The 14,113-nt window shown below is 43.6% G+C and overlaps 1 protein-coding gene across 11 annotated transcripts in view; it reads right to left on the minus strand.

Moving 5' to 3' along the window:
• Positions 1-14,113, minus strand: part of foxp4 (forkhead box P4) — a 395,078-nt gene that overhangs the window by 163,905 nt on the left and 217,060 nt on the right. For 8 of the 11 annotated variants that reach the window (XM_072563955.1, XM_072563947.1, XM_072563954.1 and 5 more), the window contains exon 4: positions 10,943-11,023. The exons of 2 other annotated variants lie outside the window; for them this stretch is intronic. In XM_072563955.1, the coding sequence (XP_072420056.1) occupies positions 10,943-11,023 (81 nt within the window). The remainder of the gene's footprint in view (positions 1-10,942; positions 11,024-14,113) is intronic. One more of the 11 variants, XM_072563956.1, reaches the window with a different exon arrangement.

Below are 14,113 nucleotides of genomic sequence, written 5' to 3' on the forward strand. Positions count from 1 at the left end.
TTGGTGGGATTTGAACTCAGATCCCCAGAATATTGTCTGGTGTGACTGGATTAACAAGGAGGTAAAAACAATGACTGCAGATGCTGGAAAGCAAATACTGGATTAGTGGTGCTGGAAGAGCACAGCAGTTCAGGAAGCATCCAACGAGCAGCGAAATTGACGTTTCGGGCAAAAGCCCTTCATCAGGAATAAAGGCAGTGAGCCTGAAGCGTGGAGAGATAAGCTAGAGGAGAGTGGGAGTGGGGAGAGAGAGTAGCATAGAGTACAATGGGTGAGTGGGGGAGGAGATGAAGGTGATAGGTCAGGGAGGAGATGGTGCAGTGGATAGGTGGAAAAGGTGATAGGCAGGTCGGACAAGTCCGGACAAGTCAAGGAGACAGTGCTGAGCTGGAAGTTTGAAACTAGGATGAGGTGGGGGAAGGGGAAAGGAGGAAGCTGTTGAAGTCCACATTGATGCTTAACAGTCTAGCGATAATACTATGTGGTCATCACCTACCCTAAATTTACAATCAGATCAGCCATGACCATGGTACAGCAGGCTCAAAGGGCTGAATGGCCTACGCCTGCAGTTGGGATCCATATTATGAGCACCCTCCCAGCTGCCTGAGGGTCAGTCCATACATTGTGAATTGACGATGTATGTCATCCTGAGACTCTCAACTGAGCTGGCCAGGATTCTGACCTGAACCAACCAATCCATGTCAGCACTTTCCAACTGGAGTTGTTGGCTTGGGATTGGGAGCAGAAACCCTGGCTTTGTACAATAACTCATGGATGTTGGCTGCAAACTCCTTCAATCTTACTTGGTATTACAATTACAGAGAACCTGTGACCACCTCTGAGTGTCCCACATAACTTTCTAACCAAGTGCTGTCAGTGTCATATTGAAGCAAATTCAGTTCAAAGACAAGGGGCCAGAGAACATTAGCAGTTTAACAGTCCTCTATTGATGTGCCTTTTACTCTGTGGTTCCTGGGGAGGTCATTAACTCAAACCCTTTTGACCCAGGTGAAAGTGTGAACAGGTAGTTTAACTCTGATCATAAACTAAACACAAAAGCTTTTGGGTCAGAGTGGACAAGTAACAGCACTAGAAAGGGGCCACAAAATAGCTGATGGGAAACCAACAAGTAAAAATGGTTTACATACAGAACACTGCCCCTTCATAATAAATCAGAGGAGGCACAGAATGTACTCAACACATCCAACCTTTCCAGGTTGCAACTGTTAAGTGAAAATTTGCATAATGCAGCCTAAATTCTGTTGCTGTCAAATTAACTGAATTTATGCTAATACTTGACTTTAGCACCTTCTCACATGTATTTTGCCATTAAAATAGTTAATCTTTCTTGGTACTCAGCATACAAAGTCTCTCCTAGCCATCAGACCTTGCTATTAAATCCACCGTTAATAGAGCCCTGAACTTCCAACTGAATTATTCCATTTTAGTAATTTAAAAGAGATTCTGAAATGATCCTGGAATTAATAGAGAGTTTTTTGGGATGTGAGGTTCTGCGCTCTGATGGTCACCATGCTGTCCAGTGTAGGCCAGGTTTGTAGCCCAGGATACAGCTCAGATTGAGGATTGCCTACAGGATCTGTCCGTTGGCAATATGGGGTTCGTGGTTCTGTCTATTGACTGTAACCTGTTATTCTGGTGGAAAATACATGTGCTTGGGTAGAGCCTGAGTAAGGAAAGGATTGGACTCTGTTGCAAAATCCTTTATAGCCCAAAATACCACTAATACCTTGTGTGGGAACCTCAACAGTAAATGCTGTCAAGGCATTGAACTGTGGAAGGCATCACAGCTGAGTGCAACTCTGTCCTTGTTGTGCATGGATATACAGATGTACAACATGAAAGCAGACCCTTCTGTCCAACTCGTCCATGCCCACCAGATATCCTATATAAATCTAGTCCCATTTGCCAGCACTTGGCCCATATCCCTCCAAACCCTTTCTATTTATATACCCATCCAGATGCCTTTTATATGCTGCAATTGTACCAGCCTCCACCACTTCCTTTGGCAGCTCATTCCATACACGTACCACCCTCTGTGTGAAAAAGCTGCCCTTAGATCCCTTTTATATCTTTCCCCTCTCACCCTAAACCTATGCCCTCTAGTTTTGGACTCCCCTACCCTGGAGAAAAGACCTTGCTTACCTACCCTATCCATTCCCCTCTTGATTTTATAAACCTCTGTAAGGTCACCCCTCAGCCTCCGACGCTCCAGGGAAAACAGCCCCAGCCTATTCAGCCTCTCCCTGTGGCTCAAATCCTTCAGCCGTGGCAACATCCTTGTAAATCTTTTCTGAACCCTTTCAAGTTTCACAACATCTTTCCAATAGAATTGCACGCAGTATTCCAAAATCTGTACACACATGACCGTGGACAGTGATGACTAGTCAACATCCTGATTGGTATAACCCCTTCCTAACCCAGGATAGTGGGCACACAATCCCAAACTACTCACACAAAGCTGGGATCCTCCTGAAAAATAAAATACTGCAGACACTGGAAATATGAAATTAAAACAGAAACTGCTGGAAAAGTTCAGCAGGTCTGGCAGCATCTGTGGAGAAAAATCAGAGTTGATGTTTTGAGTCTGGTATGACCCTTCTTTGGACTTGTCTTTCTGAAGTGGTGGAGGCTGGTACAATTGCAATATTTAAGAGGCATTTGGATGGGTGTATGAATAGGAGGGATATGGGCTGGGTGCTGGCAGGTGGGACTAGATTGGGTTGGGATATCTGGTCGGCATGGACGGGTTGGACGGAAGGGTCTGTTTCTGTGCTGTACATCTCTATGACTCTATGACATAGACTATAGGAGGGTTTCTGTGTGGATCAATAAACAGAGAAAATGTATAACCTATGTGGGTCAGAGACAGTTTGACTGGAAAAGACATCGAGAAGCAAACAGCTAGAGCGAGAAAGAAACACAAAATATCACACATCATTCTCTAGTTACTGGCTGGAATAAGCATGTCACTTAAGGGCAGCAATCGGCTTGGGATAGACAGAAGGTGAGAAAAGAGAAACTTAGGGAAAAAGACAAAAAGAACAGGAACAGGAACAGGAACAGAAACAGACCACGGAAAGAAGAGGCCGATAACCCACATTCCAGTCTCCAGACTCAGACTGCAGCCCTCCATTAATGCCAGCCCTGAGTGTCCTCGAGTTTAAGCTGCCTGGGACTGTGTTTGCCCTGCCCCTACAAGGCTGGCTCTGTGGGCGCCAGGTACTGGTGTCTGTTCACGACTCTGCGGATGTGTTGTCGATGATGGTACACTTTCCCTTCCCTGACCTGACAACGCACTGCTGCCTCTTTCCCTGCACCAATAATGTCCTGTTGCATCCTGAACACACCAAAGGGAATAAATAAATAACAGTGAACAAACATTCGTTCTCATTGTAAAATGCATAATTAAAATTCGATGTAATTACCCACTGCTCATTAAAACAATACTAATTAAGCTACATGAGTGGCCTTTATTCAATTAAGACACACAACAAAGTGTTTCCAAATCATTTAGCAGACACAGCATTAGATTATTGTTGCATATTCCTCTCATTTAAATTCTTCTTGTCTAATCCCAGGACCATTACTGAAACTGAGCGTGTGGCTAAGGGAACAGCAAGGCTCCGAAACAGCTTTCCCCGTGAGCACAAAACTCGAGAGCCAAGGACAAGAACGGGAGTGAGCATTTCAAATTGGATTCTAATGAGGAGACATTCACACTGCCTCTGAAGACTGCGCTGGATCATTAAGATGCTTGTGGCATGACCAGAGTCACTGACGAGGTTTTTAATTGACAGAGGTCAAACTCGATGCTGAGCAGAAGAAAAGCGAAAGCTGAAATAGATTTGCAAAGCGGTGCCGTGTGGTGTGCTGAGAAACGGAGTAATTACAATGATTGTTTGAAAAGCCTCTGAAAACTGATTAATAAAGAGGAAGAAAGAAAGTTGGAACAATGTCCCAACGGCTCAGGCGCTATGAAAATGCTTTCTTTTTTTAAATCATTCTGAGAGACGTGGCCCACTGCACAAAGGGTCTGCAAACAAGTGTCTGGCCACACGGTGAAACTGCTCAGGGAAAGGTGACACTGCTCTGCCTGTCTCTTGACCAGGAAACCAGTGGAAGCAGTTGATGCTTTACCTTCTGGAAATTGTGAGCCACCCTTCAAGATGAATCAGGGGACAGGTTTGAGTCAGTCCTGTCCCCACTCTCTCTGATGTCAGCCAAGTACCAGTGATAAACCCTCTCACCTCTGAGTCTCAACGTTTATCTTTCTGAAATCTCTCCGTCTAGTAAGGGCACCTCCCCTAATTTCTCTCAGCATTTACTGAAGTCTAACTTCCCTTCTCCCAAGCCACACTGAACACTGCTTATCTTGGTATAAGAAAGCAGATGAACTGAAAGGAAGTGTACATAAAGGGGGATAACTGACGGCCCCCAGCCCCCAGCCCCCAGCCCCCAGCCCCCAGCCCCCAGGGCGCTCCCATTGTTCTGCACTGTATACATTATGCTATGGGAACTAATACCCAGGCACATGATCTGTGCAATCATTTCCAGAACGGTGTTGAATTAAGGGAATGCTGCACTGTCCCAGGATTATCACACCTGTTTTAAGACCGACTGAGTGTTTCCAGCATTTTGATTTTAATTCAGATTTCAAGCAACCACACTATCTTGGTTTTCATTGAATTATAGTTTGGTATAAGCAGTGAAAGAGGCCATTCGGCCCTTCATGTCCATGTTGATCTAATGTCTGAGCAATTTAGCTAGTCCCATTGCCACCTACTTTCACCAGAGCATTGTACACCGTGTCTATTCAGGTGATTATCCTCTTCCTTTCTGAAAATCCCAGTTAACCCAGTCTGTACCACACCCTCAAGCAGCACACCCCACATCCTAACCACTTTATTTTATACTTGTTTATGGGATGTTGGCATTGCTAGCTAAGTATAGGGCAGTTGAGAGTCAACCACATTGCTGTGGGTCTGGAGTCACATATAGGCCAGACCAGGTAAGGATGGCAGTTTCCTTCCCTAAATGATATGTTTTTATGACAATCAGTAATGGTTAAAAGGTTGTCATTAGGTCATTAGTAAATTCCAGATTTCTACTGAATTCAAATTTCAGCTTTCCATAGTGCGAGTGTATTACCCTGGGGTTCTGGGTTGCTACTGCTGAAAATGTGTTGCTGGAAAAGCGCAGCAGGTCAGGCAGCATCCAAGGAACAGGAGAATCAACGTTTCGGGCATAAGCCCTTCTTCAGGTTCTGGGTTGCTAATTCAGTGACATTTCCAGGAAACACTGCACTCTATCCATTCACTGTATGAAAAAGTTTTTCCCCATTACCTGCTTTGACAGCCACCTTAAACCTATAGCCATGGAAGAATGGCTATATGTTTCTTCCATTCTTCTCCGTTCGGATCACTCACAGATTTTAATACTGTCATCAAATCATCTGGGAAACTTATCTTCTCTGAGGAGGGCAGCCCCAACTTTGTCAAGCTATCCAAGAAACTGAAATCCCTCTATCCTTGGTACCATAGTCATAGAGTCATAGAGATGTACAGCATGGAAACAAACCCTTTGATCCAACCTGTCCATGCCCACCAGATATCCCAACCCAATCTAGTCCCACCTGCCAGCACCCGTCCCATATCCCTCCAAACCCTTCCTTTTCATATACCCATCCAAATGCCTTTTCAATGTTGCAATTGTACCAGCCTCCACCACTTCCTCTGGCAGCTCATTCCATACACGTACCACCCTCCGCATGAAAACGTTGCCCCTTAGGTCCCTTTTATATCTTTCCCCTCTCACCCTAAACCTAAGCCCTCTAGTTCTGGACTCCCCCACCCCAGGGAAAAGACTTTGCCTATTTACCCTATCCATGCCTCTCATGATTTTATAAATCTCTATAAGGTCACCCCTCAGCCTCCGACGCTCCAGGGAAAACAGCCCCAGCCTGTTCAGCCTCTCCCTTTAGCTCAAAGCCTCCCACCCCAGCAACATTCTTGTAAATCTTTTCTGAACCCTTTCAAGTTTCACAACATCTTTCCAATAGGAAGCAGACCACAATTGCATGCAATATTCCAACAGTGGACTAACCAATGTCCTGTACAGCTGCAATATGACCTCTCAACTCCTGCATTCAATAAAGGAAAACATCCCAAACGCCTTCTTCACTATCCTATCTACCTGTGACTCCACCTTCAAGGAGCAATATACCTGCACTTTCAGGTCTCTTTGTTCAGAAATAATCCCTAGGACCTTACCATTAAGTGTATAGATATACACAGCACAGAAACAGACCAACTTATCCAGGCTAACCAGGTATCCTAAATTAATCTAGTCCCATTTGCCACCATTTGGCCTATATCCCTCTAAACTCTTCCTATTCATGGACCTTTTAAATGTTGTAAATATACCAGCCTCAGCCACTTCCTCTGGCAACTTATTCCATATACACACCACCCTCTGTGTGAAAAAGTTGCCCCCAGGTCCCTTTTAAAACTTTCCCGTTTCAGCTTAAACCTATCCCCTCTAGCCACTGTGTTTATGTGGTGAGTCTAAAACAGTTGCTGGTCAATGATAACTCCCAGGATATTAATAGTGGGGCATTCGGTGATGATAACACCATTGAATGTCAAGGGGCAGTGGTTAGATTCTCTCATGTTGGAGATTGTCATTGCCTTGCATTTCTGTGGCACAAATATCAATTGTCACCCCAAACCTGGAAGTTGTCTTGATCTTGCAGTTACCTCAAGACTTGACTATTCCAATGGTCTGCAGGTCAGTTTGCCATATCCCACCCTCCATAAACCATCAGTTCATCCAGAACTCTTCTGTCTTCACCCTAACTTGTGTCACAACCCAAATATCCACTTCACTCTGCTCAATAACATGCCTGGCTTCCCAGTCCAACAACACAGCAAGTTAAACATTTTCACCCTGATTTCAAATCTCTCCATAACCTCACCCCACCCTTTCTCAGTAATCTCTGCCAGCTCCACGATTCGCCTCTCATTCGACACCATTCCTACTTTTAAATGCTTCATTATCAGTGACCCTGCCTTCTGTTCCCAAAGTATTAAACTCCTGAATTCCCTCCCTAAATCTCTCTGTCTCCCCGCTTCTCCCTCTTATCTTTTAAGATGCTCCATAATATTTGCCTTATTGTCAAGGAGTTTGATCATTTATCTTGTTACCTTAATGACATACCCTATCAGATTTGTCAGATAATGACTTCACGGAAGTGTCTTCAAAACTTTTTTGTTAAAGAAGCAACTTATTGCTTCTACCTCTTTGTATCTGAGACTGTCTTATCTCTCCATGTGGGTCTCTCCAGCTCCACACTGCTTTCCATGTCACGCTCTCTGGGTCTGAGTGACTGTCCATCACATTTATCTCAAATTTGCTCTTAATAGCAAATTAATGTAGTTTCTACAATGGAATGGGCCTTAGTAATATTCTGATATAATTTCATTTCCTATAGCTGCCACTTCCACTGAAATCAGCACAATTAAACTGAAGAATTTCTGTGAAGGAAGATTCTGAAATTTTCCCACTGTGGGACATAACCTCACAAAGATCTCTCCCAGCTGCTAAAGCAGTGTGTCTGCTGTTTGATTAGATGAATGCTGCCAATTGGAAAAATTCCCAGGCTGTGGTCTGTCCCACCCAACTCCTATTCTCCTTTTGAAATAACAAGTGATAAGGAATCTCCAGTTCTTCACCAACCAACCTTGACAGTGAGCTCAGATCTAGTCTACTATAAACGTATACACACTGTACAGTAAAAAGCTGATGAAAGGAGGACTGGGATAGTCTAGGAATCATAAAAAGGATTTACACGTGGAGGCAGGGGCCATTGCTGAGGTAGTAAATAAACATTTTTTTATCCAGGAGGGAGACCAAATTTGCAGTGAGATTGTGAGATATGAGATATACTAAAAATTATTCACGAGATGGTGTTAGATAGGCTGGCTGTATTTCAAGTTGATAAGATGCTAGGATTGAATGAGATGCATTGAAGAATACTGAAAGTAGAAATTATGGGAATGTTAGCTCCAACCTTCCAATCCTCTTTCGAGCAGAGTGAGAGATAACTGGAGCATTCTAAAGGTTACATTCTTGTTAAAAAAAGTTTGTGAGGGGTAATACTGGCAAAAACAGGCCAGTCAATTTAAATCTCAGTTATTGGAAAGCTTTTAGAAATAATAACCTCAGACAAAAATTGATAAAGTGTTGCACAACAGGCTTGTCAGCAAATTGGAAGCCCATGTAATTAAAGGAAGGGAGAGGGTCAGCGGGTGTAAACGTTGGGGGAATCACTGGAAACAGAATGGTGACAAATGGTTGGTTTTTGAATTGGAGAAAGGTACATTATAAGGCACTTCAGGGGTTAGTGTAACATTCTGATATATCCCATATAGCTGACTGTAACAGTTGGGTGCATCAGTCAGGGGTAAATGTAGACTAATAGGGTAGGGGAATGGATCTGGGTGGGATGCTCTTTGGAGGGTTGCTGTGGACTTGCTGGGCAAAATGGCCTGTTTCACAATGTAGGGATTCTATGATGAACACCCTGATATATCCCACACCCTTCATTGTAACACCCTGATATACCCTACATCCCTCACTGTAACACTCTGATATACCCTACATCCCTCACTGTAACACCCTGATATACCCTACATCCCTCACTGTAACACTCTGATATACCCTACATCCCTCACTGTAACACCCTGATATACCCTACATCCCTCACTGTAACACCCTGATATACCCTACATCCCTCACTGTAACACCCTGATATACCCTACATCCCTCACTGTAACACCCTGATATACCCTACATCCCTCACTGTAACACCCTGATATACCCTACATCCCTCACTGTAACACCCTGATATACCCTACATCCCTCACTGTAACACCCTGATATACCCTACATCCCTCACTGTAACACCCTGATATACCCTACATCCCTCACTGTAACACCCTGATATACCCTACATCCCTCACTGTAACACCCTGATATACCCTACATCCCTCACTGTAACACCCTGATATACCCTACATCCCTCACTGTAACACCCTGATATATCCCACACCCCTCATCATATCTCACCATAATACTCTGCTAAATCCCATACCCATCACTGTAGCACTCTGATGTATCTCACACTCCTCACTGTATCAGTCTGATATATTCTACATGTCTCACTGCAATACTCTGATATATCTCACACTCCTCACTGTATCAGTCTGATATATTCTACATGTCTCACTGCAATACTCTGATATATCTCACACTCCTCACTGTATCAGTCTGATATATTCTACATGTCTCACTGCAATACTCTGATATATCTCACACTCCTCGCTGTATCAGTCTGATATATTCTACATGTCTCACTGTAACACTCTGATATCGCCAACACCTCTCACATAATACACTTTCATACACTCCATATTTTTTATATATTTTAATACACTCCATAATGCACTTTCTGTCCATATTTTTTGTTCCACATGTATTTCCTTGCCTCTGATATCTAGATTCCAAACCCATATACACTATGCAGGCCATCCTGAGATTAGTTTGAAATTGCCAGTGAACATCGAGCATAGAACAGTACAGCACAGTACAGGCCCTTCAGCCCTTGATGTTATGCTGACCTTTTATCCGACTCTAAGATCAGACTAATCTACATATCCTTCATTTTACTATCATCCTGGGCCTATCCAAGCGTATCTTAGATGTCTCTAATGTCTCTGACTCTACTATGACTGCTGACAGTGCATTCCACGCTCCCACCACTCTCTGTGTAAAGAACCTACCCTATCTCCCCTAACCTTCCTCTAATCACCTTAAAATTATGCCCCCTCGTGATAGACATTTCCACCATGGGAAAAAGTCTTGGGTTATCCACTCTATCCAGGCCTCTCATCATCTTGTACACCTCGATCAAGTCACCTCTCATCCTTCTTCACTCCAATGAAAAAAGCCTTCGCTCCCAACATTTCTTCATAAGACATGCCCTCCAGTCCAGGCAGCATCCTGGTGAATCTCCTCTGCACCCTCTCTAAAGCTTCCACATCCTTCCTAGAATGAGGCAACCAGAACTGATCACAATACCCCAAGTGTGGTCTAACCAGGGCTCTATAGAGCTGCAGAATAAACTCGTAGCTCTTAAACACAGTCCCCTGCTAATGAAAGCCAACACACCATATGTCTCCTTAACAACCCTATGAAATTGGGTAGAAACTTTGAGGGATCTATGGACATGGACCCCAAGATCCCTCTGTTCCTCCACACTGCCACGAATCCTGCCTTTAACCCAGTATTCTGCATTCAAACTTGATCTTCCAAAGTGAATGACTTCACACTTTTCCAGGTTGAACTCCATCTGCCACTTATCAGCCTGTCAATGTCCCTTTTCAAATTCAAATACATGTGAGCTGGTGCCTCACAATTTCCTGTGATTTTTGCTGATACAATCTGGAAATGAAGCCATGCTTTTTTGCTTGGCTATATGGTGTTCTACCAACCAATGTCAATGCTGAACACACAGTTTTGGGTTTTGTTATATGGTTACAGTAGTGAGCCTGGACTGTCCCACAGCTGTGAGCAAAACTTCTACAGCATCTCTGTATTTTTAAACATTAACCTGTCCAGAGTTGTTACTACACAGCTCTGGAGCAGGTGGGTCTTGAACCCAGGCCTCCTGACTCAGAGATAGGGACACTACTACTGCACAACAAGAAACCTCTCTGCAGTGTCTCTCAACACTTTCCCAGGACATTGCAAAATATTTCCCGAGAGTAATTGATTCATTGACAGATGAACACTGTCAAATTGTCAAGACATTTCAAATAAAACAGGGAATCAGCAGGAAGCTTGAGTGGTGTAATGTCCCTACCTCTGACCCAGGAGATACAGCTCGTCTCACCTGCTCCAGAGGTGTGTAATGACATCTCGGAATAGGTTGGTTAGGAAAGTCCTAAAACGAAATGAGATTTCCTAACATTGTCCATAACTATCATCAGAATGATAATGAGAAATAAAACAAAAACTATTATACAATTATGAACATTTAAATACAGTATAATTACTATCCATTGTAAAATGCCGGCTTCCTCTATTTAAAAATAAAAGCACTTATATATCAGTTACTGTTAGGATGCAATTGTCAATTTATTCACAATTCAGCTTCACTAAATTTTAGTGATAATTCACCAGTTCAAAATCTGTGTTTTTTTTTGGTTGAGGAAGGAATATTGACTTCCTCTGTTCTTCAGAATGATGCAGGGGTGGTCTACACCAGAATCACCAGCTTCAGTGTTTGGCTGAATTCCCACTGCGGGGCACGAACTGACAATCTCCAATCTCAGAGGGACAGTGTGAGCTGCAGAATCACGATGTCAGTGTGAGGAGTATGCCCCTTGGTGCTGTGTGGAACAACATTCTGCTCTCTCTGCTCCTTTGTGATTGAGGTTTAAAGAGTACCGTACACAGGGCTGGGTTTCCATGTGTTAACACACCAGTCTGACCCGAAATCAAACTGGCTGCCTCCTCCACGGTCTCACAGTAAAAGAACAGAGAAACAAAAGAACGACACTGAGACAAAAGCTCCAATCTCCTAATTGTTTGAAGCAGGAAACTAATTAGCAGGACTAATTACCGTGTTAATTTTTAGCAGATTGAACAGAGTATCTGGCTCAAGTTGACTGCTCTATTTGACTAGTCCTTAAGTAGAAAGAATTTGTTAAATATTTTACTAAAGCCTTACTGATTTAATTTGCTTTTTATTCCATTGTGTGTTGTCCTTTATTTGAAAGGTTTGTAAGAATATTTTCTGCATCTGTTGCCTATCGGGCTCAGTTCTTTTGCTGAGCTGTTGTTTCATCTGGTTTGAAGGAGATTGTCACTTCTGTATCATCCTCCATTTTCCCAGAATAATTCTTGCTCCCATCTTACCCTTACCAGGTCATAGGGAAATGAGTTCCCAATCCCCTTCCTGACAGAATAGGCTGCATCTGGGGCCATGAACACTGCTGAGGGGGTTCAGGAAGGGAACTCTGGAGCAGAGGGCCTGGGTTGGAGGTGGAGCAGCTGAAGCCATGGCTGAATATGGTGTGGAGATTAAAATTAGGCATGTGCAAGAGATCAGAATAAGGGATGCTAGGAGCAGGGAAGGATTGCAATTCGGGAGACTGAGTGGGGCGTTGGACAGACTGGAGACAGCTTGAGGAGGATTCAAAGGAGTGGGTGCACAGGATCAAAGCCCAAATACGCTGCCCCACATGGCAGCATTGAAACAAAACATGCTGGAAATCACAGTGGGTCATCCGGGATGCTGCCTGACCTGCTGTGATTTCCAGCATTTTTTGTTTTTAGTACAAATGCCAGCATCTGCAATAGTTTGATCCCAGTGCAACATTCAACATGTCATAAACCTGATGTACAGTCTACCTCATCCACCCTACTGTTCCTTGGCACACAACTCTGCAAAACTCATCTTCCTTGACAGACATACTCAGCAGCCTCTCTCCCCATTTCCATTGAACCAATTGGACACCTGTCCAAGACTGTGCCATACCATTGATACCCCTCTCCCGAACCAAGCCCATTGGGATCAGACCCCTCGCTGCCTGGTGAACCCAAACATACCCCATCGCCCTTCTCCTGACAACTCTCAATCTCAGGGCACTAGGTTTATTAAGGGAAGGTCCTGTTTGACCAAAGTTTGATCAAAGTGTTTGAGGAGATAACCAGGAGTGTTGATGAGGGTGATGCATTTAATGTGGTCTACATGGACTTTACAGGCATTGAAACAATGGGTACAAAGGCACTTTCTCCATTAGTAGAGGGGTCTGAAACCAGGAAGCATTGATATAAGGTACAAGATAGATGGCTGCAAGGCTGGTGTGAATCTGGAACTTGCCGCCTGAAAGGGTCAGAAACTCTTGTGACATTTGAGTAATATTTAGATATTCACTTGTATTGCCACATTCTCGAGGGCTATGGGCCAAAAGCTGGAAAATGGGATCAGTGTTGTCAGATTGTTGTTGAGAAGCATGGATACAATAGGACAGGATTCTGTCTGCGTTATAAAGGTCTATGTGACCACCAGGCGGAACTCAAGCTCCTATTGGACAGCCAGTGGCTGAGTCCTGCTAGGCTCAGCCTCTAGAGGCAAGGTCTTGCTGTGTCGCAATCACTGATCTGGGGACATGGGACAATAGTATCTTAGCAAACTAAAGTACACGACTTGGCCCAGATCAGAAAATTACAGCTTAATGGCATAAAATATCGGATGGTTAATTGCACCAGATTAGAGAGATTCCCAAATGACCCTTGTGCCTTTGCAACACAACAGTGAATAAAGCTTAATCCTGCAATATTCCTGATTGCTATTCTTTGATCCCAAGGAAAAATCATATGAATGTGCCCAACCATCCAAGGGTCCTCAGGCAGCATTTTTCAAACCCACTCCATCTAGAAGGACAAGGGCAGCAGATACATGGGAACACCACCCCGTGCAGGGTTCCCTCCAAGCCACTCACCATCCTGACTTGGAAAACATATTGTTCTTTCTTCAGTGTCGCTGAGTGAAAATCCTGGAATTCCCTCCCTAAGGGACATTATGGGTTTACCTAGAGCACATGGACTGCAGCGGTTCAAGTGGGCTGTTCACCCCCACCTTCCTCTTGAGTGTGTTCACTCCAAGGCAAGCTGAATCTGCTTCAATTATAACACAAAGTGTTTCTCAGTGTTTATTATCCACTGAATATTTGTTCCTTTATAATTGAGTAGCCTTTGGAAACTGATATAAAAACACTGATACATCTTCATATGTTGAGGGAAAAAGGCAATGGGATCATATTTTAACCAGAGGGTTCTGAATGCTGAAAATTACCAGAAGAGGGGTAAAGGAAATGGTTCGTTTTACAAGGTCAAAATTTTCCTTTTGAGACAGGCAGTAAATTATGATATTTAAGTCATATGATGATTGATATGATGCCATTCAATGCTGCTTTTTCTGGATTACTGTGTAATTAGCGCATGCTCTTCGATTCTGAATGAAATA

This window comes from Chiloscyllium punctatum, chromosome 45, assembly GCF_047496795.1.
Source record: "Chiloscyllium punctatum isolate Juve2018m chromosome 45, sChiPun1.3, whole genome shotgun sequence".
NCBI classification, from domain to species: Eukaryota; Metazoa; Chordata; class Chondrichthyes; order Orectolobiformes; family Hemiscylliidae; genus Chiloscyllium; species Chiloscyllium punctatum.